The 27462-nt window shown below is 38.9% G+C and overlaps 1 protein-coding gene across 5 annotated transcripts; it reads right to left on the bottom strand.

Annotated features, from left to right (window-relative positions):
• Positions 1 to 130: 130 nt before the first annotated feature.
• On the bottom strand, positions 131 to 27425 carry LOC117464811 (rho GTPase-activating protein 15-like). 5 transcript variants are annotated; one of them, XM_034107510.2, is made up of 19 exons: positions 27331 to 27425; positions 23770 to 24599; positions 13573 to 14025; positions 12223 to 12462; positions 11114 to 11194; positions 10797 to 10913; positions 9594 to 9680; positions 9390 to 9452; positions 7269 to 7330; positions 7043 to 7130; positions 6544 to 6645; positions 6001 to 6099; positions 5101 to 5206; positions 4843 to 4977; positions 3961 to 4059; positions 3786 to 3863; positions 3494 to 3625; positions 3215 to 3320; positions 131 to 1300 (listed from the first exon to the last, which is right to left on the bottom strand). In XM_034107510.2, the coding sequence occupies exons 2-19, from the start codon at positions 24547 to 24549 to the stop codon at positions 1123 to 1125; spliced, it is 3006 nt and encodes a 1001-aa protein (XP_033963401.1). In that variant the 5' UTR covers positions 24550 to 24599; positions 27331 to 27425; the 3' UTR covers positions 131 to 1122. The 5 variants fall into 5 exon arrangements, with proteins under 5 accessions (XP_033963401.1, XP_033963402.1, XP_033963403.1 ...); XM_034107511.2 differs by lacking the exon at positions 27331 to 27425 and adding an exon at positions 25959 to 26427; XM_034107512.2 differs by lacking the exon at positions 9390 to 9452 and having other exon boundaries at positions 7269 to 7336.
• Positions 27426 to 27462: the final 37 nt, after the last annotated feature.

Below are 27462 nucleotides of genomic sequence, written 5' to 3'. Positions count from 1 at the left end.
TTATTATTATTATTATTATTATGGTAATAAATAATATAACATGCCTAACAAAAAGTCTAAAAGGGAATTAATCCCATGTTTACATTTTCATGACCATTGTGACAGAAATGAATTCAAAGCTGTATTTTTTTTACAAAGTTATTTTTTATTATGGAATAAATTGTGCATTTCCAACAACTTTCAGCATAAATATGCCTTCTATTTCTATTTACAGGTCAGGAATGTCTTCGAGAATCCACTTTTCTTTTTCATGGTGAGAATTTTTTTACTGTCAAAGAATGCATCACTAGTTTACATTTCTATGGTGTTATCATACAGTTTCTCAAAGAACAACATGATCGGAAAGTGGGATTTCATTCACTGGAAAATAATCTATAAATTGCACAAGTATTCTTTGTTACCATCTATTTCACAGCAAGGTGTTGGTATTAATATTTAATTTTATACAGGTCTATATTACAATACAATTCATAGGTAAAAATGATACAATATTAGAATACAATCTCAGTTATTGCCATAGGTGATAAACTTCAAATTTAAAACAAGATTTAAATGTCATTAAACTTTCTTAAAAATAAAGATGGAGGCAATTATTGAACATTTCTTTAAGAAAGCATTAATGCATTCGTCCAGGTTTTACTTCGGTAGGTTCTAGGTGCGATTTAGACAAGCCAGTAATAAAAAAACAAACAAATAAAATCTCAGGAAAGTGATTTAAGATTAAGACAGCTAGAGTGGAGCGAGAGCAATATGACACAGTCCTTTTTCAACCTAAGCAACAAGCTAAAAAGCTCAGAGAAAGGAAACCTCATTGGATTTCCAACCCTACAATACTGCCGAAGATAGTTGTAACAGCGTCAGCCTCCTGACACTCTGGTTTAAAATGCTTCAAATATTCTCAGCTAAAACCATTTGAAGATCACTTTTTTCTAATTTGTGTGGTTAAACCTTAAATATTCTGAGCAAAGAAAACTTGAAGGGCCCTTTTTACAAGAGAAGTTTCATTTTAGACGTTGCACTGAAGCTTTTTATGTGCATGCAAAAAAAGGAAATCTAGAACTTCAAAAAGCTTGAGCACATTCAGACGATTGTACAGCTCTTCACTGGAGGCTCGTGGCGGCTTTAGCTGGAGTAGAACATCAGCTGGTACTCGTTCAGGATAAACTCCACTATCTGGTTCTGGAAGACCATGTGCATGGTGATGTTGCCCAGCTCCATCTCTGGCCGGAGGAGAGTCGGACCGAATACAATAGCCACATTCTGCACAGTCATGCGATTTTCCTCCCCGTATTCAATGAGCCTGTCAGAGAAAAAATAAATAGGATAATGTAATAAGTCTTTCTTTTCATTTCAACTATATCCTTTTACATCAAGATCTGGAACAAGTTGATGCAAACCAGAAGGAAAAGATTAAATAAATAAATGTTTTGAAAAAATAAATTAAAAACACCCTTGACTTTATTATTGTTTTTATGATTATAATTTTGTATTAATGAATTCATATACAGTGGGGCAAAAAAATATGTAGTCAGCCACCAATTGTGCAAGTTCTCCCACTTAAAAAGATGAGAGGCCTGTAATTGTCATCCTAGGTACACTTCAACTATGAGAGACAGAATGGGGGGAAAGAATCCAGGAAATCACATTGTAGGATTTTTAATGAATTAATTGGTAAATTCCTCGGTAAAATAAGTATTTGGTCACCTACAAACAAACAAGATTTCTGGCACTCACAGACCTGTAACTTCTTCTTTAAGAGCCTCCTCTGTCCTCCACTTGTTAACTGTATTAATGGCACCTGTTTGAACTCGTTATCAGTATAAAAGACACCTGTCCACAACCTCAAACAGTCACACTCCAAACTCCACTATGGCCAAGACCAAAGAGCTGTCAAAGGACACCAGAAACAAAATTGTAGACCTGCACCAGGCTGGGAAGACTGAATCTGCAATAGGTAAGCAGCTTGGTGTGAAGAAATCAACTGTGGGAGCAATTATTAGAAAATGGAAGACATACAAGACCACTGATAATCTCCCTCGATCTGGGGCTCCACGCAAGATCTCACCCCGTGGGGTCAAAATGATCACAAGAACGGTGAGCAAAAATCCCAGAACCACACGGGGGACCTAGTCAATGACCTGCAGAGAGCTGGGACCAAAGTAACAAAGGCTACCATCAGTAACACACTACGCCGCCAGGGACTCAAATCCTGCAGTGCCAGACGTGTCCCCCTGCTTAAGCCAGTACATGTCCAGGCCCGTCTGAAGTTTGCTAGAGAGCATTTAGATGATCCAGAAGAGGATTGGGAGAATGTCATATGGTCAGATGAAACCAAAATAGAACTTTTTGGTAAAAACTCAACTAGACGTGTTTAGAGGAGAAAGAATGCTGAGTTGCATCCAAAGAACACCATACCTACTGTGAAACATGGGGGTGGAAACATCATGCTTTGGGGCTGTTTTTCTGCAAAGGGACCAGGACGACTGATCCGTGTAAAGGAAAGAATGAATGGGGCCATGTATCGTGAGATTTTGAGTGACAACCTCCTTCCATCAGCAAGGGCATTGAAGATGAAACGTGGCTGGGTCTTTCAGCATGACAATGATCTCAAACACACCGCCCGGGCAACGAAGGAGTGGCTTCGTAAGAAGCATGTCAAGGTCCTGGAGTGTCCTAGCCAGTCTCCAGATCTCAACCCCATAGAAAATCTTTGGAGGGAGTTGAAAGTCTGTCTTGCCCAGCGATAACCCCAAAATATCACTGCTCTAGGAGATCTGCATGGAGGAATGGGCCAAAATACCAGCAACAGTGTGTGAAAACCTTGTGATGACTTACAGAAAACGTTTGACCTCTGTCATTGCCAACAAAGGATATATATAAGTATTGAGATGAACTTTTGTTATTGACCAAATACTTATTTTCCACCATAATTTGCAAATAAATTCTTTAAAAATCAGACAATGTGATATTCTGGATTTTTTTTTTTTTCTCATTTTGTCTCTCATAGTTGAGGTATACCTAGGATGAAAATTACAGGCCTCTCTCATCTTTTTAAGTGGGAGAACTTGCACAATTGGTGGCTGACTAAATACTTTTTTGCCCCACTGTATATTCTTTCTCTCTCATTTATTTATATGTAGTACTCTTATATTACTGTTATTCACTTTACAATTTGATATGAAATAGAAATATATCATTACAAAAAGAAACATACCTGCGTAAATGCCCAAAAAGGAGTTTCATGGTATCATGATTTGAAGGAGGAAGGGACCTGACCAGCTCATACATGCAAGACGCTTTTGTGTTGTAATCAGGAATTCCTAGAAAAACAGGACATGATCAGTTATACAAATAATAAAAATATACAAATCACTGTTTGTAATATCAATATTAATCTTAATATTTGCTATTTTTACACATTAAACACAAATGATTGTCGTTAAGGGTGATTTAGTCGGTCAAAATTGGATTTTTGAAGAAAATATCTGCTTACTGATTGCTTCGATGAACTTATTAAAGTGGCTGAAGGGGAAAAGCGGCTCAGGAAGCTCTCTGAAAAACAGCTTCAGCGCTCCGGTGATGACGTGAACGTCCTCCCACTGTCCGTCCTCCAGGTCCAGCTCCTCTGTGACAACACAACAGGGGCACAGACTGTTAAAGCACAGCAGGGGGCGCTGCTGTCTGCAGTGACAGCCTGAAGTAAACTACCATATGCATACTTCCTCTGCATGAAGAATAACTGAATACATTGACCTTAATGCACTTATTTGTGTTGTAAACTTTACCATGATCAGCCTTGAAGCGTAGTTTCTGAATGACAGCCAGATTCCCGCTCACTCTGTAGAGTCCGTCAATGTCTAAACCTGTAAATGATCACACAGTAAGTCAATTTGTATACTGCACACAGAGAAACAATACTTCCATTATGATTCAGAAAGTCACACAAACAACTTGGATTACCTCTCTTTTCCACTGCTTTGATACATTTCTCCACAAAACTAGGAACTGTGGCCCTTTCTTGTGCGCACAGTGTGCCCAGATGGCATCCAAACACATTGTCTATGGGAAGAAAAACATTATTATCATTAGTTGTATTAGTAGTAATACTAAGGAGAGTGAATGAATAAGTACTACAATTAAAAAATATAGTTGTGATTTGGGGAAAATATAACAGAGAAGAAAATATATGCAGAAATGTAGCTGTTGGGGTTTCAAAACTAAACATGACTCATTTTGTAACATTAGAACATGTCCATACAGATTATGCATTACACGTCATGTACTGTAAAAAGTATGGATTACTCTCAGGCAGACTATAGCATGCATATGAGAAGTTAATTTAACTGCCATAAAAAAAACTATAATTGAGTACAAAATAAATAACGATATCCCAATTTATGCAAATACAGATTATAGAAGATTATATACACAATATGTCACCGATTAAAATTCCTTAGACTGCGCAGGCTGTGTAAGATATCATGCTCCTCCTATACATAAAAATAACTGATGCAATTTTATTTAAATATGTGAATCATGTATAATTCCATTTAATGTCTTCAGTTATAATTGTGCTTTATGATCTGTTCATGACACTTGCTTTTATGCTGTGTTTCTGAAAAACAAATGTCCTCTTGTGGGTGAAAAATGATCTGACATGAAATGCACACTGGAACATACAAAACAATGTGTGTTTAAATACAAGTACGACCACAAAGAGGAAGTGTTCAAAGTCAGGTCGAGTGAAACTGACTTTTCATTTAGCTTCTAATCAAACCAGTCACAGCCTGAAGAGAACAACATTATGTTATGTTGTGTTTTGTTATGTTATGTTGTTTTTACCTCGGATGTAGCCTTTCTCCTTCACAGACTGCAGCGTGGGCCGCTTCATGAGGAACTTCATCAGCTTGGTCCGAACCCTCTTCTGGTCCGAGTCTCCTGCACCGCTGGAGGAGTGTGTGATGGTCAGCTTGGAGGCTGGAAAAATAAATGTTAGATATTAATTAATAATTGTAGCTCTTGATGGGGTCTGATGTGTCTAACTGGGTCAGACTGATGACATCATTTACAGCGCATTAAAACAAGAACATTTCAGCGTACGTCTTCGTTTGTCAATGCCGCCTCCTAACTTGTCGTCTCGCTCTGTGCCGCCAATCTTTTCGTATAAGTCCCCGTCCTCGTCCTCTGAGTGATGGTCCTGGTACTCCTGATCAACAGATACACAACGGGAGTCAGTCAGACAAACTTGCAGCAAACTGTTTGCGCAATTCCCACTGCTAAACCTTAATTAATCCATGTAATAGTAGTGTAGGGTGTCAAATATAGATAGAACAATCCATGATTTATTTTATGAATTCAATAACTTGGGGAAAAAAATCTTCTTTTTTAAAAGTGTTTTGTCTGTAATTAATTCTTTAGAGGGTATTTTTTTTCTTTAAAATAACTAAATCTGCCACTACATTTACTATGTCTCAAATGCAAATCAACTTATTTTTAGTATTTCTCCAAAATAGAATGTCGTAAATGTCTAAATTCTTCCTGGTCTCATGAAACACACCCCATGATGGAGCCTCCATTTTCTGTAATAAGGATGTTTCTCAAAATGGCTTGATGTTACTTTTTATTTCATCTTCTGTGATTTTGAGTTTTTTCACATATAAATAGAAAGTGACCTAGAGTTTTAGGAAAGTACATTTCTGGGTATTACGGACATAGACTGACCAATACATAGCATATATGTTCAATAGGAATCAAGGTTATATCTGCAATCATGCTCATTTGGAGATGTATTCATTTTATATTAATTTATTTATAAAAAATGTCAACCATCTTACAGTGTATAAGTCTTTCCTTAGTCTTAATAAGAATGTCAGTCTTAGTTTTTTTATGATTTCAATCCAATGCTGTTACCAAGCATCAGCAGTAATAAAACAGAAATGATTTGATTAGTTGGAGATTTATTTGCAGTTTAAAGGGGATCATTTTCATGGAAGCACTTACCAGTTGCCGTATGGTGTCCACTAAGACTTTGTGCCAGTCATGGATGATGCTTTCTGTGTCGTACTGTACCAGGAACTCTACGCCGTTCTTTCCTTTTAACTGGAGGAGAAATAATGATATAGTTAGAATGGCACAAAGAATAATCAACTGGCAATGTTGGTGGTAATATTGATTAGTTAATTTTCAACCCATTGTACCTTTAGGGTCTTTCAAAATGTGTGGAACTTTTTTTCACATACTCCCATACATAATAACCACTTTATAGAACATTATATTCATATGGTTGTTTTGATTAAGGTAGTGACACAGGGACATATCCATAATTCCCTCTCCCTTTGACTTTAATTTACCAATACAATACAGCTTTTATTTTGAACCTGGCTCTATCCGATATTCAGATTTCTATTCTGGAAATGGATGCACATTTGCATATTTAAATATAGCATGTCAACAAAAAAATATATGAATATAACTAATCATGGTGATATGTGTTAAAGGAACCTATATTCTTGTAGTGTATGTTCCATGACAACAAACAAACACCTCTAAAACATTCTTCTTGCTGGATTTATCCTTCGGGGCCCAGCCAATGGTAGCTCCTCGCAGGTCCACCGTGATCTCTGGAACGAACTGATTGGTTTTAATCTGTGCGGAGGTAAAGAAAAGAAAATAGAGCTGTTTAAGAAACTAACACTGCTGCATTCCAGGCTGTGACTGTCCCGGTCAGTCACCGACCCGGGGGCTTGTCTGTGCCGTCACTCCTCATAAAGTACACATCAGCCTGCATCACCCCGTTTCATTTGCTTCATTAGATGTAGATGAGACGTTGACATGATGCCAATGTGCAGACTACATAAAAAAAAGCTTAAGGCAATTTAATAAGAAAAGTCAGTGTTTCATTTGATCTTGAACCTCCCAGAAGTCCAACATTTGAAGGAATACAGCTTGTCAGAGTTTCTTGTTAATGAACTATGAGCACTTTCCTCGGATAACAATATGCAAATCCTTTAATTTGAATAAAACGTATACGCGTAAATCATACCGAAGTCCCTATAGCTGCAGACTTTGGATCTTTGTGGAACGTCAGCACTCCTCCGTGGAGAACTGTCCATGTCTGAGCCCAGTTCTTCCTGAAAATGGAAGAAAACCTGTCACTTACACAGAGAAAGCAACAAAGAGCTTTACGGGAAGATGACACATGATTCCAAACACACCCAAAATCAAATACGGAAGCGTGAGACTCTCCTCTCAGTGAGGTGTTAGCTTACCTGACTTTCTTGCCGTTGTCACACACTTTTGTTTTGTTGAGGATACCGGCTTTCTCCAAGTTCTGCACCTGAATAAAACATTTTAACTCTTTATACTGTAAGTGTAGGCCTTGTACGGGGAGTCAAGTTATGTGATGATATAAAGGACAAGCGTTTTAAGTCACAATATTGAACACTATAAAGCCATGCATGCAGACAGCAGTCACAGTCATAGTTGTATTACAATCCACGTGCATGATGAAATCCTTATGTTAAATATCCTGAAAAAAGTCACAGATTCTATCATCCAACTATGTGTAGAGTCGCAGGGGGGATTTACAACATTCACATAATTGTAAGATTATTTAACAATACTTCAACATTACTATATTAGTATTTTGTGTCTCTACTGTGACATGTTTACATGCTTTAAAAAGGTCTTTATTTTTCTCATACTGCCTATGCTGCAGCACCTCAAGAGGCAGTCTGTTAGCTGGCCGCCTCTTTTGTGATTGGTCAACTGCATGGAATTGTCCCGCCTCTTAGCCACATATCACGTACAATGTGTTTGAGTGCTAGCCAATAGAAGCGTGAATGTTTTGTAGTGATGTTACTATGTTACGGAAGTAAACAAAGGAGTCCAATGGAGGCACAAACCTATGCAACAGACTACAGGAAATGTAAAAGTCCAAAATGCATAATACAGCCCCTTTAACAAATGGTAGACCAAAATAGGTGTTAGTCCTTTTCTTAGTATTTTCTGACTTCCCCTCCTTGTCTTTAACATTTAGCCTCAAACTCATTCACTCTTTAAAGAATGGTTTTTATCAACACCACCAAACACAAGTAAATAGTGCATTTGTTGGGGACTACTTGGTGCTCTAGTGATTATTTGGAGCAGCAGGGTGGTGTATGTGGGATTGCTCAAAAGTAAACTACAGTGTGTTTGTGTTTGTGTTTATGGTGGTGAAGGAACATGCACCCAGTTCAACAGTATGACTCAGTGGTGTGTTTTCAAAAATAGTTTTGGACAACAATGAAGCTCTATGGCACAGAGGAAGGAGTAACATCAGGCTTTAGTTACACATGCGATATTTTAAAGGGGTATATAGAGAGGCTTTAACTTATCGCTATAAAGTAAATGTTTGACTGCACATACAATTGTTGTAAAATAATGACGACATTGGCATTTAGATTTGCTTCTTATAAGCATTTTCCTGTCTATGCAATTATGTCTGCCATCAGGTATGACTGGGGAAATTAAGGCTCAAAGGAAGTACGTCAACCATTGTGCAACCAAGTCAGAAAGAGGATGGCAAATATGTATTTTTCGGTAGCTGTTTACTAAAGAGTATCAATGTAAGTTATTTGCAGGTACTAGTGGAAATGCAGGACGGTGGAACAATCGTAGTTACTAAGGAAAACATAATTCAGCGTCTCACGTGCAGTCTGTCAACACGTTTCCAATGAAAGTAGCTCGTACTAGTTCCAAATGTCTGGTGGCCAAAGAGCTGTGGCCTGTGATTACTCTGAGAAGCATTCAAAATGATTTAAAATGTCATACATTAGAGTATATTTCTTGGTTTTTCCATAAAGGCTTGAATAAGTCAATTAAAACTGTGTAGTTTATTACAACTAGTAAGTATTTGACTTTCCCGGACTGTTACTGAATGAAAACACTAATGGAGAATAAAAAAACACTTAATTGTTGGAGGCGTAAAATATATATATATATATATGTCGTTTTATCAAGACTGTTGTTAAGCAACATGTTATGAAACTATGTGACCATATATACTTTATTTTTCCCCTGCTGCTATTTTAGCTTTTTCACGGTGTATTTAAAAGTAAAAAATCTGAAGCAAATTGTGTGGCACTTTAACCCCTGAATACAGAACAAAAATCCTAAAACCCCGTGAGGTAGATGAAGATGGGAATGTAGACATGGTTTATTAGTTTGGATGTAACATGCTTGACAGCAACAGAAATCCAAATCAAACAAAAAATAGTAATTGATGCAAAAATGGAAACATGTCTTTTCAAATGCAGCAATGCAGCTTATGGGATCTTAAATTACACGTGTGGCTCATCAGATAGATGCTGCTATCTATGAGTCGAGCTCAGCTTAAACTAACAACCCACATTATAGCGCAGCCACCTGGAGGTCAGATAATAGGGGTTTCTCCAGGGTCTAAACCCAAAAGCCTTAAGAGAGAAACACAGAGAACCATTCAGACATAGGGCGGCACAAAGGGCTAACTTAAGGGCTAACTAACTATATTCTCCGCCTCAAGTTATTCAAATGTTAAAGTATGAGTACATTAACATGACACAATGTTCACCCACATCATGCTGCGTCTCCGGAGAGTTCCCCGTGCTGGAGCTGTCGCTGCTGTAGTCGGACGTGTTCCTCTTGTGAGTTGGCATGACCCTCTGGACAACATTAAAATATTTTTGTTAGAATTAAAACCAGAAAGCAACAGATAAGATGTAATTTCTTTCAAGGATGTGCACGTCTCTTGCAGTAGCTGTGATAAGACAAAAACCTGTAATGCAGTAGAAATGGTGTCCTTTTTACCCATTAAAGTGATTTCCATTTGCTTAATTAGCTCATTTAATTAAATTGTAATCTTGTTTTCTTGTCTTTATGGTTGCATTTGTGAGTTTTATTTTAAACTTTCATAAAAGAAAAATGGATTGGTTTTAAACCATTCTTTAAACCAAGCCTCCATGTCCCTTCTTCCATTCTTCATATTAATAAAAATAGACACTAGACCAATATTTCCATATACTTCTTGTGCCTTTGTTCTGGGGCTGTTCTTCATGGTTTGTCCCTCAATACTCAATGATCTCTCAAGTTGAAATAATAGTTTAAAGATTTGTTCTATTTTTAGTTTTGATTTTTCAATTAAATTGTGTGCTGTGTGCTATTAGTTTAGTTTCAGATTTTTCAGAAAGGTTTAATTTGATACATTAAGTCTTACGGTCGTTTATTTTGTTGGAGCCAGCTATAATGTATTAAAAGTATTTAGCTACATATACCATACAAAACACATGGCAGAAGAACTATGTAGAAATGGGCATAATGGTGAACTTTAGTCTGTTACATTTTATGTCAGGAGAGTTAATTCATTCTGTCCCTTTTTGCTGTAGAGATGTTTAGAGGAGCACATTTTTAAATAAATGTATGTGTATTTTAATTAAATTACCTGGAAATTTCCTTTGTATCTTTTTGTTTTATTAAATAACATTTTTCGTTTTAGTTTAATTTTACTATAATAACACACCCCCTTCCCAGTCCCACTCCCCCTCTCCCTCTGCAGTTCTGTGCTCGAGCAGTTGCTGTAAATACGAGTTGACTGCAGTTGATTTGCCTTGCTAAATAGGGGGTTTAGAAACATGGGAGTGTCAGTTGTTAAACAGAGACTCACCCTCACTACTTGAGGCCGACTGAAGCTTTCTGTGTGAGCTGACTGACACACCCTGCATGAGTGATGCAGCCTGTACGTGTACAAGCAGGTCTGAGTGTGTGTGAAAGTATGTGTGTACCCCATCATCGTGTGCTGCGCTCATCTGAGCCGGTCCCATGGTGTGTCTCCAGTTTTTGATGACTGACGGATTGTCTGCTTCAACTCCATTCTCCATTCTGTAATGACCTACAGGCACCTGGAGGGACCAAAACAATTGTTTTAGATAGTTTAATTGTAAAAAAAAAAATAAACATTTGAAGGATAATATGACACATTTAAATACCTGTTATACTTCAAACAGTATATAAAACTACTTTTTGTGTCCTGAATGATATATTGCCGTCTACTGGACACACACTTGTTGGCATTGATCCCTGTGTAGTGAAGGATCTTTACCTCAGGCAGGTTCCACATTGACTTGGAGCCGTCCCTCAGATAGTAGTAGGTCTGCCCTTGTTCATCCACAGACTTGACCCACTGTTACATAACAAAACATGACTTTGTTAAAGATGATTTAAAATCACTGTTGTTTTACAAGGAGGAAAGGTTTTAAAGTTTTTTCATTGCTTCATTTTGAAAGAATAGTGATCTCCCTACATAATTCATCATCATGTTGACGTTTCTCTCCTATACAAGATATAGCTATCATTATTCCATATTAACGCTTAGGGGGTGCAGGAGTACATGGCATTTAGGATACAACAAATTATGTAAAATCAGTAATCAGATTACTGATACATTTAGGATTACAATTTTAAAATACATTTTGAAATAAAATACTATAAACCCTCGTGTAAATTAGTTACATAATTTCAGGACAAAATTCTTGTACAATGGCCTCATAAGTTAGTAAAAAACAACTTTAATGTGGTAGACGTTTTGCAGGAAAGGGGAACAACATCACGGTAGAGTGCACATTTTTGTAAAGCAGAGGTTTGCACAATTTCCAGTTAACCAAGATTTAGAAAAAAAAGTGCTGCATACCAGCATGAAAAGACTTTCATACGAAATAAGCAAAGCTTAACATTTTAACATTTTTGGTAGTACAGTGCCAAATGAGTTGAGAGATGACAGCATGTTTACAGCTGTACGGCATCACTTGCACTGTACTGAGCTTGTTTCTCTTTTTCGCTTTAGTTACAAAATAAATAGACATTTCAGAATTTGTCTTGTGTCTTGTCTTCATTTGCATATTTGGCAACGAGGTACTCAACTGGTAACAGAAAGTATTTCAGTTATATCAATTTAATTGTGTGATACTTGTGTTGATTACATTTTTTGAAAGGTATTTAGTAATTGTATCAGAATCTTTTTTTAAAGTAACCCCTTCAAAATGTGCCTACATTGTAAAGATGCTTTCATATATCTCTTACTGAAATGCCAATGTTTATGCAACACCCTTAAAGTGTTTTACCATTTGAAATCAAGTCTATCTGTATATAGGACCTTTGTTTTCTTAAATCCCATCTTCCTCCTTTTTCATATCAGTCGGTGTTTGCAGCTACCTGCTCTGGGGAGTGTTCGCTGGTGAACACCCAGGTCCCGTTGGGCTGCACGTTGAGGTTCCAACCGTTCGGGGTGCTGCGGTCCAGGTTAGCCCGGGGGATGATGGTCCGGCCCGCATGACTGAGGGTGTACTCTTTAGGGAGAGTGGGGTGGCCCATGGCTAGGAGGTCCTCACTGCTCTCTGGATGAGCAGCAGCTGGGTTATTCTCTAGGGGGTAATCCTCATCAGGGAGAGGAGGCTGGGGATGAAAAGATGGGGGAAACATTAAAAAACCTGCGTCTGAGCTGTGTCCAGAGACTAAATTATGTTTTTTGGGGTTGATTTTAAAAGTTTGTGGGTGCTAAAAAAGTATTTCACTGAATAATGTGAAAAAGAAAAGAAAAAAGGAAATAGTTCAATTTTTCAAAAGTGATTTGCCTTATTTTCAAGAGTTACTTGAGAAGATGGATAACACTCATGTTTGTCTGTTAAATATGAAGCTACAGCCATTAGCTTAGCTTAGCACAAAGCACGGACAAACAGCTACCCTGGATATTAGTTATCCACCTAACAGCACCTCTAAAGTTCAATGTTTACCAAGTAGTAGCTTGTATAATCTTTCAAAAATGTTAAATGAAATGTATTCCAGTAATGGAGCTAAGCTAAGCTAATCGACTGCTCGCTGTCGCTTGATATTTAACACACAGTCATAAGAGTGGTATCGATCTTCTCAAATAAGTCTCAGCAGAAAGGTAATACATGTTGTTCCGAAAAAACCTCAAACTATTCCTTTGTTGAATTGAGCCATGACAGTAATAAATAGACTTAGCACTAACCCTGTTCTTTGTCTAAATCAATCTTTTTGTGTTGAGGTATTTACATCTCACCGAATAATGTCATGTAAATTATTTCCCACTATGACCTAGATAAAGAGCACAATGACTTTTCCATGACATTGATAAATACTCTAAGTCTCAGCATTTCCATGGCCTCAAATATATTCTCATTTCTAGCTCAAGAAAGCCATTAAGGGGCAGAAAAGAGGTCACTTGTTCTGACTAAAAAAAGAACTGTAAACCATGTAATATTTCAATAACGTCTGACATGTACCTAACGTGAAGCACTTCTAAACATCTCTTGAATCTCCTTGAGTGTATTTGGAATTTTAATATGAGGATAAATGTCATTTTAAAGTTAATGTTTTTGACATTGTGGTCTGAATCTGTGAGCTTCACTAATGATAATGAGTGCTATGTAGGTGCAGCAGATTTAATTCAATTAAAAGTAGGCAGTATTTACAGCGCTCCCCTGGGTGAAGCTAAAACAGGAGACAGAGAGCGGCTAAGTGGAGCAGCAAGGCTGTCCTCACCGGTCCGTCCTCATGGAACCTGTGCACACTCATGGGCTCCATCACGGGGGGGTACGGGCTCAGTTGCTCGGGGGGCTCCCAGGACGTTTCCCCGGACATGGCGTTGTAGAAGTAGGGCTGACCGCTGCTCTCATCCACTAACTGCTCCCAGTCTGAGGTCCACGCAGGTGGGGAGGACGGAGAAAGGGCAGGAGATTGAGGAGGTGAGGGGAAACAAGGAGGCTCAGGGTCTGTGGGGGAGTCTAGGAAGGGGCTATCCCAGGTGGTTCGCCCCGTGGCGGGGTGGTAGAAGTACTCCTGTCCACTTTCTTGGTCAACGTGCACCTCCCATCCCTCTGGGTCAAGGGAGGAAGGAGAGTAGGACGAGGGAGCCGAGGGAGGAGACTCAGAGATGCTTTTGCGAAGCTGTGATACATTCACGTACACCGCTGACCGGAGACATTCATTCTCAACCTGTGGAAAAATCAAAGAAAATATATTTAGGGAAGTACATTAACAGGTGCTTCCAGAGAACAAGAACGTCAATTATTTTGGGAACACATTTGTATCCATTTCCTGCCACTTTCCACTTCTTTCCACTGAAATTCAGAGCATGGATTTTACTCTACTACATTGATTTGATATATACATAGATTCAGATTACAAACAAATAATCAACAAATAATTTGTTTTATATAGTTATTTTAACGGATTAAGAACAGCTTTATTTTTACATTGGTGGAATTCCCAAGCTACCAAGAAACATATATATATATATATATATATACACATACAGTAGAAATAAATACCTCCTCCCCAGCTGCAAAACTAAAGTGGTGAACACATTAATCCATCAATAAGCATTATCCAATAAATAAATATATACGATCCTGAAATGGGCCATTGTGCAGAATTAATACTTTTGGTACTTGTGTATATATATATATATATATATAAGTTGTTGTTATTACTTTGGTACTTTTCAAAGGTAACATTTTTAAAGCAGGACTGTTTTTTTAAGTAAAATATCTTAGTACTTCTTCATCCACATCTGGCTTTTGTAGGTAAAAGTAAAGTAAATTTTTTCCAAATGACCTCGTTGTGTTTTTGTATTTTGCAACATTCTTCGGGGTCATGCAGTGTCAAGTACCAGCCTTCACTACAGCTCTTAATAAATCAGCCTTCCGCATCAGAAAGAGCACCAGAGCACAGGAAGTAGCTCACAGCTGAAAAAAACCCACCACAGTGTCGTTCCTCACAATAATGATCATAACCTATTCTAGTGCCATTTTCAAAAACACCCACACACATGAATAACAGTTATTGTGCCAAAACAATGTCCAGAGGTTAAGTCTGTATTAACCAAAGCAGACGAACGTTAACATCAGTGGTGTTTTTTTTGGCTAAAAAGCCATTTTAAAAGCTAGATAAAAAAAAGAACAACCATAGCAACGAGAGCCTTTGGCCACGGGCAAACTCAATGTAGAAAACTAGGTTAAACTTCCCCACCATCATCAGGCATTGTCTTGCGCTGCAGCAAAGCAGCGACCTGCCCTATTATTAGTTATACAAACTGCATTTCCACGTTCTGTCTATTAGAGGCAAACTGTTTGAACATCCCCGTCACGTTACAATCATAAATAGAGCTCTTGGCTGCATGGCATGTAAATCATCACAACACATTTGTTTAAAGAACGACAATTAGGAGTGATCTGACATGTGATGAAAGGCTGCCTCTGTCCTCTGACGCAATGAAAAGTGCAATTTTAAATGACCCCGCTGCCTGGATGAAAACAATGTGATCTTTCTTTAAGTTGTTCTCTCCTCACCTGTGCTCCACTGAGGTGATTCTTCCTCAGCGTGAGACTCGTGGGATCTACAGCCCTGCAGAGTCTTTCATACGACTTCATGGTGGCACTTCACACAACACTCTAACAGCTTCTTGTCTCTCAGCTAACCTCATGGTCTATATTTACCAAGGCCTGAGACCTGTGTGTCTGCATCTGTGTACCACTCTGCTAAATGTGCAGTGCTATAAAGAAGAGATGTATTACTAAGTAAGGTAAGGTGAGGTAACTCATGCAATCTACAGGAAGATATTGCCAAAACTTCATTCATTTGAAATCTGTAGATAATTGTTACTTTGTCACATTGGATTTTCAAAACAAAACATGTGATCCACTCAAGAAAATATAATTAATCGTTCAGTGCTCCTTCTTCTTATCAAGTCATGTTGGTATGCAAGTCCTTAACGTCGTATTATCACCATGTTTATGAATGCTAGTCCACTTGGTATAAGTATGTTTTAAATAAATGTCTATTTAAAAAATCCAACCGTATTCCTGTTTCGGACACTCCTTTGTAGAGTATTTTAAGAAAAACAGAAGATTGCTTGTCAGTTTATTCTGTAAACTTCCCAATTTCATGGAGACAATTCTAAAATACGTTTTAAACAAACACATTTTCCTCAAACAAACAATGTTAGCAATGATATTATTCACCCGATTCTTATTTTTAAAGAACTTGTTTTGGAGTACGCTTTTGAATACAGGACTTTTGCTTGGAATTTAGTATTTTGCCATTAGTTAAAGGTCCGGATACTTGTATAAATATTTTTAAAAAATAATGAGAAGAGGAGAGCAGTGCGCATTATGGATTTCATGATCAGCTGTGTTTTCTATCTGTCTATTCAATGTTATCACTTTGCTGACTTGATTGATCTCAATCTAACCTCAGTGCAGTCGATGCGGACAACCAGACAGCTGACCCCTAAACAGATTGATTCAACCCAACACAGTTGTTGTGGTGTAATGGTGGACTCTATCAACCTTTTCTCCAACAAAGACTGTCCCAATGGTAAAACACATGTGTGTTATTCTGACCTTAAAACAGACAACCTTGAAAGAAAAAGATCCTTGTGAGAAACATTTGAAAATGTTCTGTCACTGTGTTTTGACAGAGCAACAAAGTGTATATCAGTGTGATATCACACAACTTAACTCCTGTTCGTTTTCCCCTCATCAGACTGAAACACTCAACGTCCGCAGATGTCAACAAACGAAAATGTCAAAACTGAACTAATAGATACAGTTTCTCACCACTGCTTTCAGAAGTATTACATATTTGCTGATGAAAATATCAACACAGAAGAACAAAAGTTGTTCTTTAACATCCATAATAAAAGTGTAAACCAACAATTACAATAGATGAGCAAATAACAGCATTGAGCAGATCAGTCCATGAAAAGACCCAAGTGCAGGGGTGTTAAGCTTATGCAAAGCAGGAAGCAATACTGGCATAGAACACTAAATTGTTATAAAACATGCTGACCACAGACAATAAAGTTGTACAATATAGCAATAAAAGCTGATTTGATGTTGTTGTGATCACCTACCTGAGGAACCGTGACGGGCAGAGTCATTTCCCGCTTACCCCCGTCACTTGACCAACTCCTCGAATACATGTCCATCATCTTTATATCGTTCTATTTAGAGGAGCCATGTATGCAAATATACAAATGGACTCCGAACGGATCTATCATAAGCGAGCTAGAACCAAGATCAATCAACTTGTGATGGGAAATACACGCACATTCATGAGCACACCCTGAACGCTCACATCTTCCTCTCGCAGCAGATGTGACAGTTGCAGCCCAGATAGAAAGGAGAACTGTTACAATAGCAGCAGGAACTGGGTGCGACGAGTGTGTGTGTGTGTGCGCGTGTGTGTGTGTGTCACATGTGTGAATTCCTGTGTACAGGGTAGGGGGGGTAAAGGGTAACTGTCTGTGTTGTCGCGCAATGAGACTAGGAAGACAAGACAGAGAATAGGGTTTGATTGCAGGAGCAACGTAAACAGAAAAAGGCCAAGTCAACATACTTCCTGATTGACTCAAAAAATAAATGTATAAATGGTAACAAGTTTTTTTTAAGGGGTCACACCAGTAACCATAGTGTTATACTCAAAGGAAAATGTTACAAAGGTACAATAAAACCACTTTGCTTTTGTCTACAGCAGCTGCTTTAAAGGGTTCATTATTTGTTCCTCGAGTACAGTAGGTCAAGCAGATACTAATGGGGAAAAAAGGGAAGTAATAATTTCTCACAATAATACGCAAGATCTTTTTTTGACAGGACATTCTGATGAAACATTGTGTTGTTAAAGTCCACGAGGCATGAAACAGGAAGTCTGGGTTTAAGGCCAACGGTTCCACCATTACTTCCTTCAACAGGGAGCAGACAGCAGGCGGTGCATTTTGTGGCTGTTTTTGGGGCTAGGGTTAAACTCAAATTAGGTTTGACGCATGTTGGTAACCCTTGTGTTTATACCGCAACATCCATGTTTGCCAATTGCTTTTGAAGTTTCAGCATGTGTCACTGCTGTCAATACTTCCTGGAACATCCTGGAAAGAGGAAAGTTGATTAAAAATGATTATACTGGTGTCACAAAAGGCACTAATTTAGTAAAAGGTCATTTCGCGTTTTACCACTACCCAATTGTTTTTCCACTGCAATATTAGATGTTCAAAGCAAAGGCAACAGAAGTCCGGTGCTGTAGTATTAAGAGCGAGAAAACCAATGTATGGCAGAAAGGGTGAAAAAGAGACAAGACTTTCACCAGGAGAACGCTTTTTCTAACAAACATACTTATTTATACCCAAACAATAATCTTTTCCTAAACCTAACCAAGAAGTATTGTTGCCTAAAAACAAACAAGCAGTTTTATTTGAGTTTATGAAGCTTACCACATTTTCAAAACTGCGAATATGCTTAAAGATGTGACAGATTACGTTTAAAACGTTCCTAACGTACGGAACTTAATTCAATTAACAGTGCACTTATTTTAACCCAAACCATGATCTTTTCCGAAACCTTACAAAGTTGTGTACAACACAACATTCAGTAGTTTTGTTTGAATTCACAACATTAACCCCATTTATAAGACTGTGACCCTGCATATGCATGTGAAGTGATTAGGTAATCGGAGCAGGGCGTTAAATGACATGCAAACAATTTTAGTGCTTGGATAACTGAACCTAACATTGGTAAAAATTCCTTAAAAGTGGGATGCTACTTATACGCTATATATATATATATATATATATATATATATATATATAAAAAAGTAGAATCTTATAAATGTAGGCTACTATATAGCACACAATATAGTAGCCTACATTTATAAGATTCTACTTTTTTTGACAAATCTTGTTAGAATATCTTTCACTTATCTTGCAGAGTTTTGTCTGATATGGAAAACTGTTTGTATTTAGCGAACAGACTGAAAGGTATCTTCACATATAAATAACTGCGCCTAGGCCTTAAATAGTGTTCTTCGAGTATGATTTCAATACTTAAGCGCAAAACTGAATTCTCATCCCTCAGCAATGCATGAAGCAGCAATCTGCTTCATTACTTAACCACATTAGCGCTCATCCAATCAGACAATGGAGTCCCAAATTGGGTCCCAAATCACGCCACAGAGCACACAGTCGAGCTATTGAATCAATCTGGCTCCACCTCCTCTTACATCACATTCCTAATGGCCCAGAATCAGGATAACACAAGAAATGTCCATTGTGGAATTCTTAAGCTTATCACGTTCTTATCGTTGCACTTCAGGCCAGATCTGCATGCCGATATGCGAAACCCGCTGATATTATTTTTTCTGACAGATTTCTCCCACTCTTTCCCTGTAGGTGAAGTGTTTTCTGTGTAGGAGGGGAAACGTCTAAGTACCAGCTGTTGCAATTCTTTCTGATGAAAGTGGAAATTATTTTGCAAACGACCAAACTTGACATTTGGTTACAGGTGCAACATGCAAACAATCCAAAAACAGAAATATTCAGGACTTAAGCTTTGTTTTGGATCTGGGAAGCTTCTGTACTGTTAATAACTGCAGTCAGGCACCATTTTATTCAAGGTAGGGACGCGCTGAAGGATGGGATCGGAGTAATTAAGCGCGTCATTACGACTTTAGCTACAAAAACATGTTATAAATAGCAATGAGAGGACACAACCTGTGCCTGACTCATGCAACTCTTGACAAAGACTGTATCTTTACACCGCTTTGTAGATCAATATTGCAACTTATCTAAGAGAGTGTCAGATGTCAGGCAGATGAAAGAAGAAATGCATAATATCCCTTGCTGTGCATGTTGGTTGTGATCACTGCTTTACAATGCTGTACCCATAATCATATTGTTTATAAAAACATACTCTTAAGGCCTCTCGTGTACGGCCGTTAGTCTGAGTCACAAAGCCAAGTGTCGTTTTCTCTGAAAAGTAAATACCCAGCAATCTGTCGAAACCAAGTGTAGTATGTTACTTGCCTTTTTAAAGGAAAGCTCAACCCTAGACAGAATAAACCTCATTCTCGCAGGCCCTCGGGTTATTATTCAAAACGCATCGCTGTTTCTAGTAATACTAACCAAAGAATGGTACAAATGGAAGGCTCGTCTGTGAGGTGAAAGCGACATGCACCTGTTATTTCACACACTTGATGGACACATGTGTTCTGTCAAGCAGACAGGTACAGAGAGTTCTGAAGAGACACTCACACTACCAGTTGGAGCAGTTTCTTGGCATTCAACTTGTCTCACACACTTTTCTCTGGATTTATAGTCCGTCTCAGGATATGGAAGATCGGCCTCAGCTGTTCAGTTTTAAAAGCCAAAGTATCACACTTATTGTGCACAACAGGACAAAACAAAGAGTCACTTGTGTCTTGGTTTGAGCACCTAACAGCAAGACAAAGCTTTTCGGAGTGGTTCAACTGGGAAGCACATTTACAGGCTGCAGACAAACCCCACTGTCCTGTCACCATGGCAAAGCAGACCAGCACTTAAGTGGCAGAATATAAGACAACGACAGCCACCCCCTAAATCACCACGTGCAGTTACTGCTCTCAGGGAGGAAACAGAAGAACAGAGGACACTGTGAAATAAAGAAAGAAAAAACCAGCGCAAAACTTCTAATTCCAATTTATTTAAACGTGTTTATGTCGTTACCTTCAAGCACCTAAGTCTTCTTTAAATGTGCTTTGTTTGTGTTGGTCCAAATGTGATTTGATGTGTTTTATGTCACCTGTTTAACTGTGGATTTGGCTCGTGCAAAAAAAAGGAAAAATGTGTCTTTATGCAAAGCAGAAGACGCAGTGTTTTCTATACCATTATTTTCTTCAACAGTAGTTGCTAAAGTTCAATGGGACATTTGACCCCTTCTGCCATTCATCCAAACATTAAGTGATAAAGACTTCTTGGACATGCTGTGTTCAATATTCAGTATGGAGCTTAATAGAGGTTCTTGCAAAGAGTCCAGACTCACTGATCCTTTAAGGCTGAAACATAATGTAAAGGTTCCACATAACAACAAAATGCTTGAATATGAACTCAAGCAAAGATGCAACTATTCAATTAATGAGGGTTTTTCTTTAAACATGAACAAATGATATTTGAGGATGTTATATAGGCTTTGGGAAACACTGAATACCACCACAATAATCTGACATTTTTAGACCAAACCACGATGACTCATGAACGATATGACACACCAAATTGAAAGTACACCTTTCTTCAAGCTGTAAATGAACTATAACCAAATTTAGGATTCCCAATCCCAACTGGATGTGCTCCCAAACTTAAAATCCCGGCAGAGACCAAAGAACAGCCCACATTCCCTGGATATTAAGTGACCTACATTTAGGGCTAATTGCAAGTTCTGCACATTACATATGCACACACACGCCAACTGGCACTGAAAGCTCCAAAGCCCTGCTCGTTGGGAGTCAGGCCAGACCCCCTCCTATCACCATGGAGATGGCCCCTTCATTGTGGGGGGAGAATTAATGCACTTCTGGCACGTCTGCAGTGGCTCATTCATACTTCCCATGAGGAGAAACAAACTGTATCGAGTTAAAAATGCAGAATTTGATCAATGTGATGCGTAAAAGTCTCACTAAACAAACTGTCCCAGCGTTACTGTCGGAAAGTCGTATAAAATCTCCTTCACAAACTCCGTAACCTTGCAACAGGTGCAAACAACAACTTACCTGAAACAAAACTTTGCCCCGCTTCTTTAGTGATCTCCAGCCAACAGTGAATCATGTTAAAACGAGGTAAATACGCGCAAATGTTTCATGGTTCCTCCACGTCGCGTGTGATCAGAATTATTCCCAGGATCGGCCCCGGCGCTGGGGAAACCAGGTAGCAGCTGGGGGTTTTGGGAGTGGCTGTCAGCAGCTTTCACATTAACCCTTTCCTTTTACTCGGAAGCCACCCAGCTGACACTACCTGTTTGTAACCTGTTCTCCAATGACATCACTGACTGTACACAGCATTGTATTAAAGTGAAATGCACACACTACAAGACGTCCCTGAACAACAATTCAACACATTCAATGATGAAAAACTATACACACCCGGGGTAAAGTGCTTCCACAGCGAAGAGGAACTGACCAAGACTCTGCCTCAGCTGCTCTAACTGGGGGTATTCAGGGGACTCCTCTTCCTCGCCATTGAAATGGCATGAAGGGGAAGTCCGGCCATTCATATGCAGATGAGCTGGCACAGATACTGTGAACTCTACACGGCTATTACAAGTCTGTACCTTCACTGTGTCAAATTCAACAAGTGGTTCCGATGTAAAGTTTAAAATAATCAGTGCTCATTAGTGATTGGATATTAATAAAGTACTGTGGTTAAAGGAGATTAAACACATTAAAGTCTGTTAAAAAGTGTTTGAAAAGTGCTTTAACAGACTAATCATTTTGTATTATCAATTCAACTGTTAACTAATTAACAGAGGTGGTGGGACAAGTACTCAGATCTTGTACTTTAGTAAAAGTAGAAGTACCAGAGTGTAGGAATACTCTGTTAAAAGTAGAAGTCATGCATTAAAAATGTTACCCAATTAAATGAAGAAAAGTATCAGCATCAAAATATGTACCAAATGTAAAAGTACTCATTATGAAGGTTGGTCCATTTCAGAATAATATATGTTTTGATTATAATTATATTGATGTATTAATGTGTTTATCAAAGCTGGTAAATGCGCATTTAATGACTTTTTATACTGCAGGGTATCTTGTGAATTTATCTTGTGATATATATATATATCAAAATCTGTAAAATAACTAAATGTACAAAATAAATGTAGTGGAGTAAAAGTACACAATTTACCTCTGAATTGTAGTGGAGTAGTACAAAGGAGCTATGGAAATAATCAAGTGAAGTACAAGTATCTCAAAATTGTACTTACATACAGTACTTGAATAAAGTGACTTCCGACCTCTGGTTTATAATAATAGTTTTATTATAATCGTTGTGTTGCTACTGAGGAAGCGATTGCATTTGTTGGATTTGAAAACAACAACATCTAAATATTTCAAAAATCTAATGGTGCTGGGTTTTAAAGATGGGAGGCCTCTGTGGTCCTCCCCACGTCTGCCTAGGTTACATTTGCCCACATATTATCATATAACCTGAGCACACACAAACACATCCAACTATGGGATGCATGGGTAATGTAGGCGCTAGGATTGACCATGAAGATAAATGTGTGGACTATAAAATCATGCCCTTATGAGGCCTTTTTTTGTCAAACAACCCCTTAAAAAGAAGCAGTTGCCACACGTCACAACAAGTAAATGGGAAATGAGAAAGTCAGTTTTATAAAAACAACAAAGATAAGTCAACAAATCATGAAGGGGAAATACTATGTTGTGTATGTTGTTTACCCCATTTGTTATCCTATTACACAGGCCAAATGTATTTATATTACAATGAATTGGAACCTCTTGACACTGATCTCCATGTTCAAGGCTTTTATTTGTCATACGTACAGCTACAGTGTAGTTATGATGATGACAATCTTAGGTATGATACTATATCAATTATACTGTGACTCCTAAAGTAAACTGGCTGCACCTGGGATGGGTAAGGTGTGTCTCATGAAATACTTCATTTAGATCAAGTTCCGTTCTCACTTTGACATAAAAGGGCATTTTACAGATGAGCCCTTTTAAAAAAAGTCAAGTCTTTTTTAATTTAATGTTGTAAAATAATAATAAAAAGCACTGTACTGTGTAGAGACTGTAGCGTTTTACAGATGATGAAACTGCGCCCTCTTCTGGCTGTAACACCACAGTGACAGACTTTGATTTAAACACTAATTCAAAGTTATAAATAACAATACAACGTGAAGAAAATGGAAAGCTCACCTGCTCAGTGGGAGCTTCATTCGGACAGGAGGTTGCTTCTTCAGTGAGATTCAAATGTTGCTCTTCAAACACGAATGTGTCATCCGAGTCAATGGGGCCAGGCAGCTCAGAAAAAGTGTCACATTCTGGGATGTTCAGCTTGGGTATGGTGTCATACAGGGGCGATTTAGGGGGTGAAGGGAAGTCCATATCCTCATCTTGCAAAAAAGTCTGTTGCTGTATGACTTCACCCTCCAGCAGTGGCTCTTTGGGTACAGTTTTGACCTTTGGCACATGATGATGTTTTGCATACAGTTCCAGGATGTCAGTATTCAGGGGTTCAGGGGTAGAAGATAAGCCTTCTGTTGAATCCTGCGTCTGAATGTCATCCTCTCTGTGTGCAAAACTGCTGCTGATTGGTCCTTCCAGAGTCTCACAGGGCTTCACATCTTGTATTTTCTCACATTGTCCAAACGTGGAGAAGCGGTATGTCTCTCTTGGAGCATCCAGATCCCAAACTCGAATCACTGTGGTCCCTTTACGTCGTCTAATATCGTTCATTTCCAGTGGCTTGGTCACAGGTGAATCCATCTTATCAGAAGAGTGTTCAGTAATTGTTGGGAGCTCCTTCACATACTGGGCAGGGACATAAAAGGGTCGGGTGTGCAGGTCTTTACGTACGTGCCACCAGTGCTCATTAGTTCTGGAGACCAGGATGTAACTTTCGTTAGGTTTGATGGACACAAGGCGACCATCTTTCGCTGTGTACTCGAAGTCGTGCTGCACTGACACCAGCTCCATGCTCTGGTGCTCCTACGTGTCACTCGGGATGGAGCGTGGGCATCTTGGAGCTGTGAATAGAGGAAATGGGAAGTTCAGGGGCCTTTAAAGTGTATGTCTTAGTTAATTGTTAATCACTTCCACCTAAATAAACACATGACCTCTTTCACTTTTGATAATGAAGGCCTTTGAGAACAAACGCACTACTGCCACACTTAGCAGCAAGATCACCAGATTATAAATGACTGATGTAGGTAATCTGTTTGCATCTTGCAAATTATTTATCTATACATCATATTCCATTTACTTGTATATAAACTCTTTTTGCACTATTTCTATTTTATTTGTATTTACTTGCACATCTCAAAACATTCTCTTGCACTATTTTATCTGTTTAATTTGTTTGATATCCTATATATATATATATATATATATATATATATTCATGTTGCACTGTTGGAAGAGCCTGTAACTTTGCCATATATACCTAGCTACTGCACATGACATGACAATAAAGCCTTGCATCTTGAATCTGTTGTCTATTTGCAATCGTTTAGCATCTCGTTTTGGGATCTTTTGCCATTTGTGTATTTGTTGGCATCTCATTGTAGTTGTTTTGCTTCTTTTTGCAGTCGTTTCACAACTTTTTGTTTTTATTTTAATGCAATTTTGTGGTCATTTTTGTGTCTCTGTTGTCATTCACATCACTTCTGGGTAATTTGCATTTGTTGGTGATCATTTACCATCCTATTGTAGTTGTGTTGGTTGTCTCTTTAGACGTTTTAATCTCTTGTAGACTTTTTAAAAGAGAGAACTTTAGTTATCCCAAAGGTACGGAAAAAGCAGGAAAGAGGACATGTATAAAATATCAAGGCTTTTTGTGTTTGGTCATTTGCATTAGTTTATTGTCTCTCTGTAATCATTGTTGCTTTTCTTTTATTGACTGTTTTTATTGACCGTTTGTAATGTTTTTATTGACTGTTTGTAGTGTTTTTATTGACTTCAAAACCATAAATGCTCACAGTCACTCCAAACTGAGGCACTGACCTTTTAGGCCCTGTGAAGCTGACAATTGAGCGGCCCGACCAAGCAAGGAGGCAGAGGCAGGACATCCAAAAATATAACCCAGCGTGGGCATTTATTAAAAACATGGGCACAACGTTCACCGCCTCAATCTGCGGTTCTCCTTTCACCCATCCTGCAGCCACAAAGATCTCACACACACACACAGCCCTTCAACAGACAGGGCAACAGAGCCTAAATACCCACACTCCAATCATCACAACAAGACACAGGTGAGGGGGGAGGAGACACCACAGGACACCAGGTGCACACAATCATCAGCCACAGACAACCTATACTGTGCAATCACGCCAACAAAGTGCCATATCACCCGGCCTGAAGCCGTCAGTCCATAGTGACGAAGTTACCTTCGTCACATTTCCTTCCCCCGGAAGCACAGTGTCTCTACAGTCTCGTGGGTCCGGGTCCGGGTCCAGGTCCAGGTCCGGGTCCGGGTCCGGGTCCGCCTCCTCGACCCGCAAACGCTGCTCCTCCTGCTGGTCTCTCGTTTCCTGCTGCCCCAACAGCCGTGGCCCCCTGGTCCGTTCCAGGCACAGCCACCCCCAGCCGCGGTTCCTCTCCTTGGTCCCTCCTCTTCCCTCTCGCAATTTTCACCTCCTCACTTGGTCAAATCCCACTTCTGACACCAATTGTGAAGCTGACAATTGAGCGGCCCGACCAAGCAAGGAGGCAGAGGCAGAACGTCCAAAAATGTAACCCGGCGTGGGCATTTATTAAAAACATGGGCACAAAGTTCACCGCCTCAATCTGCGGTTCTCCTTTCACCCATCCTGCAGCCACAAGGATCTCACACACACACCCAGCCCTTCAACAGACAGGGCAACAGAGCCTAAATACCCACCCTCCAATCATCACAACAAGACACAGGTGAGGGGGGAGGAGACAACACAGGACACCAGGTGCACACAATCATCAGCCACAGACAACCTATTCTGTGCAATCACGCCAACAAAGTGCCTATCACCCGGCCTGAAGCCGTCAGTCCATAGTGACGAAGTTATCTTCGTCACAGGCCCCATTCAGTGTTTGACATGGAAATAAAAATGCTGACTACATGAAAGGTCAATGCCGTTTGGAGGTAACATTATGAACAAAATGCTGTATTGGCAACAATAGAGGCTCTTTTAAAGCCTTTAATTATTCTGTGCACAGGAATAGACAGGAAGTTGTTTCCAATAGCTGCAAAACAACTAAAACATACTCAGCAGCAGACTGAAAACTGCTAAACCACAAAACAGGAAGCCTGCACCGAGCTCGGCGCGGCGTCAGTGTGGCGTCATGTGGAAATCTCAGTGTTTCTTATGAACTCCGAGCAAACTGAATACAAAGAAACAACAGGAGGTCATCAGCAGCTGCTTCATATGCAGAGAAATACAACTGTGTCTGTGTTGTTGCCAAATAATCACATTGTTATGTGGAGCAAATGGGAGTTAACGTATTCAAAACATAAAAGATCAAATGCTCATTGCAGTATAAAATACAATTATATATACTTAAAAATTACTTTAAAAAGATCGATAGATCATGCAAGTTAGATTTAACTTATAATATCATGTTGGATTTTGAGTATCATTCAACAAAAAAAAAGGTAAGGTAAGTCAGTGCAACTCAAATGATTTGACGACATTTTCAAGGCTCAGCAACAACATAAATCACATTCTGCACTCATACCCACACGCTTCAGCTGAGGACAATAATAATAATACGTGTTCTACTTGCCTGATTTTGTTTCCAAAAATGTCCCACAAACAATCTTCAGAACAGTTTTGTATCTGAAGAGCTGGAGCTCAAACTGCTTCTCGTCTCTGCTAACCAACTCTCTACCTCCCCCCTTTCTCCCCCTGCTTCTCT

This window comes from Pseudochaenichthys georgianus, chromosome 19 (genome assembly GCF_902827115.2).
Source record: "Pseudochaenichthys georgianus chromosome 19, fPseGeo1.2, whole genome shotgun sequence".
NCBI lineage: Eukaryota > Metazoa > Chordata > Actinopteri > Perciformes > Channichthyidae > Pseudochaenichthys > Pseudochaenichthys georgianus.
This window is presented reverse-complemented; position numbering and strand designations above follow the sequence as displayed.

What these genes read in the sequence shown, in the direction of transcription:
- LOC117464811 (XM_034107510.2), bottom strand. Translation starts at nt 24,549, where the DNA reads ATGGAGCTGGTGTCAGTGCAGCACGACTTCGAGTACACAGCGAAAGAT. An exon ending in GGAGAAAGGCTACATCCGAG is followed by an intron (nt 4,060 to 4,842) that starts GTAAAAACAACA and finishes TTCTTCCCATAG; the next exon opens with ACAATGTGTTTGGATGCCAT. An exon ending in ACGCTTCAAGGCTGATCATG is followed by an intron (nt 3,626 to 3,785) that starts GTAAAGTTTACA and finishes GTGTTGTCACAG; the next exon opens with AGGAGCTGGACCTGGAGGAC.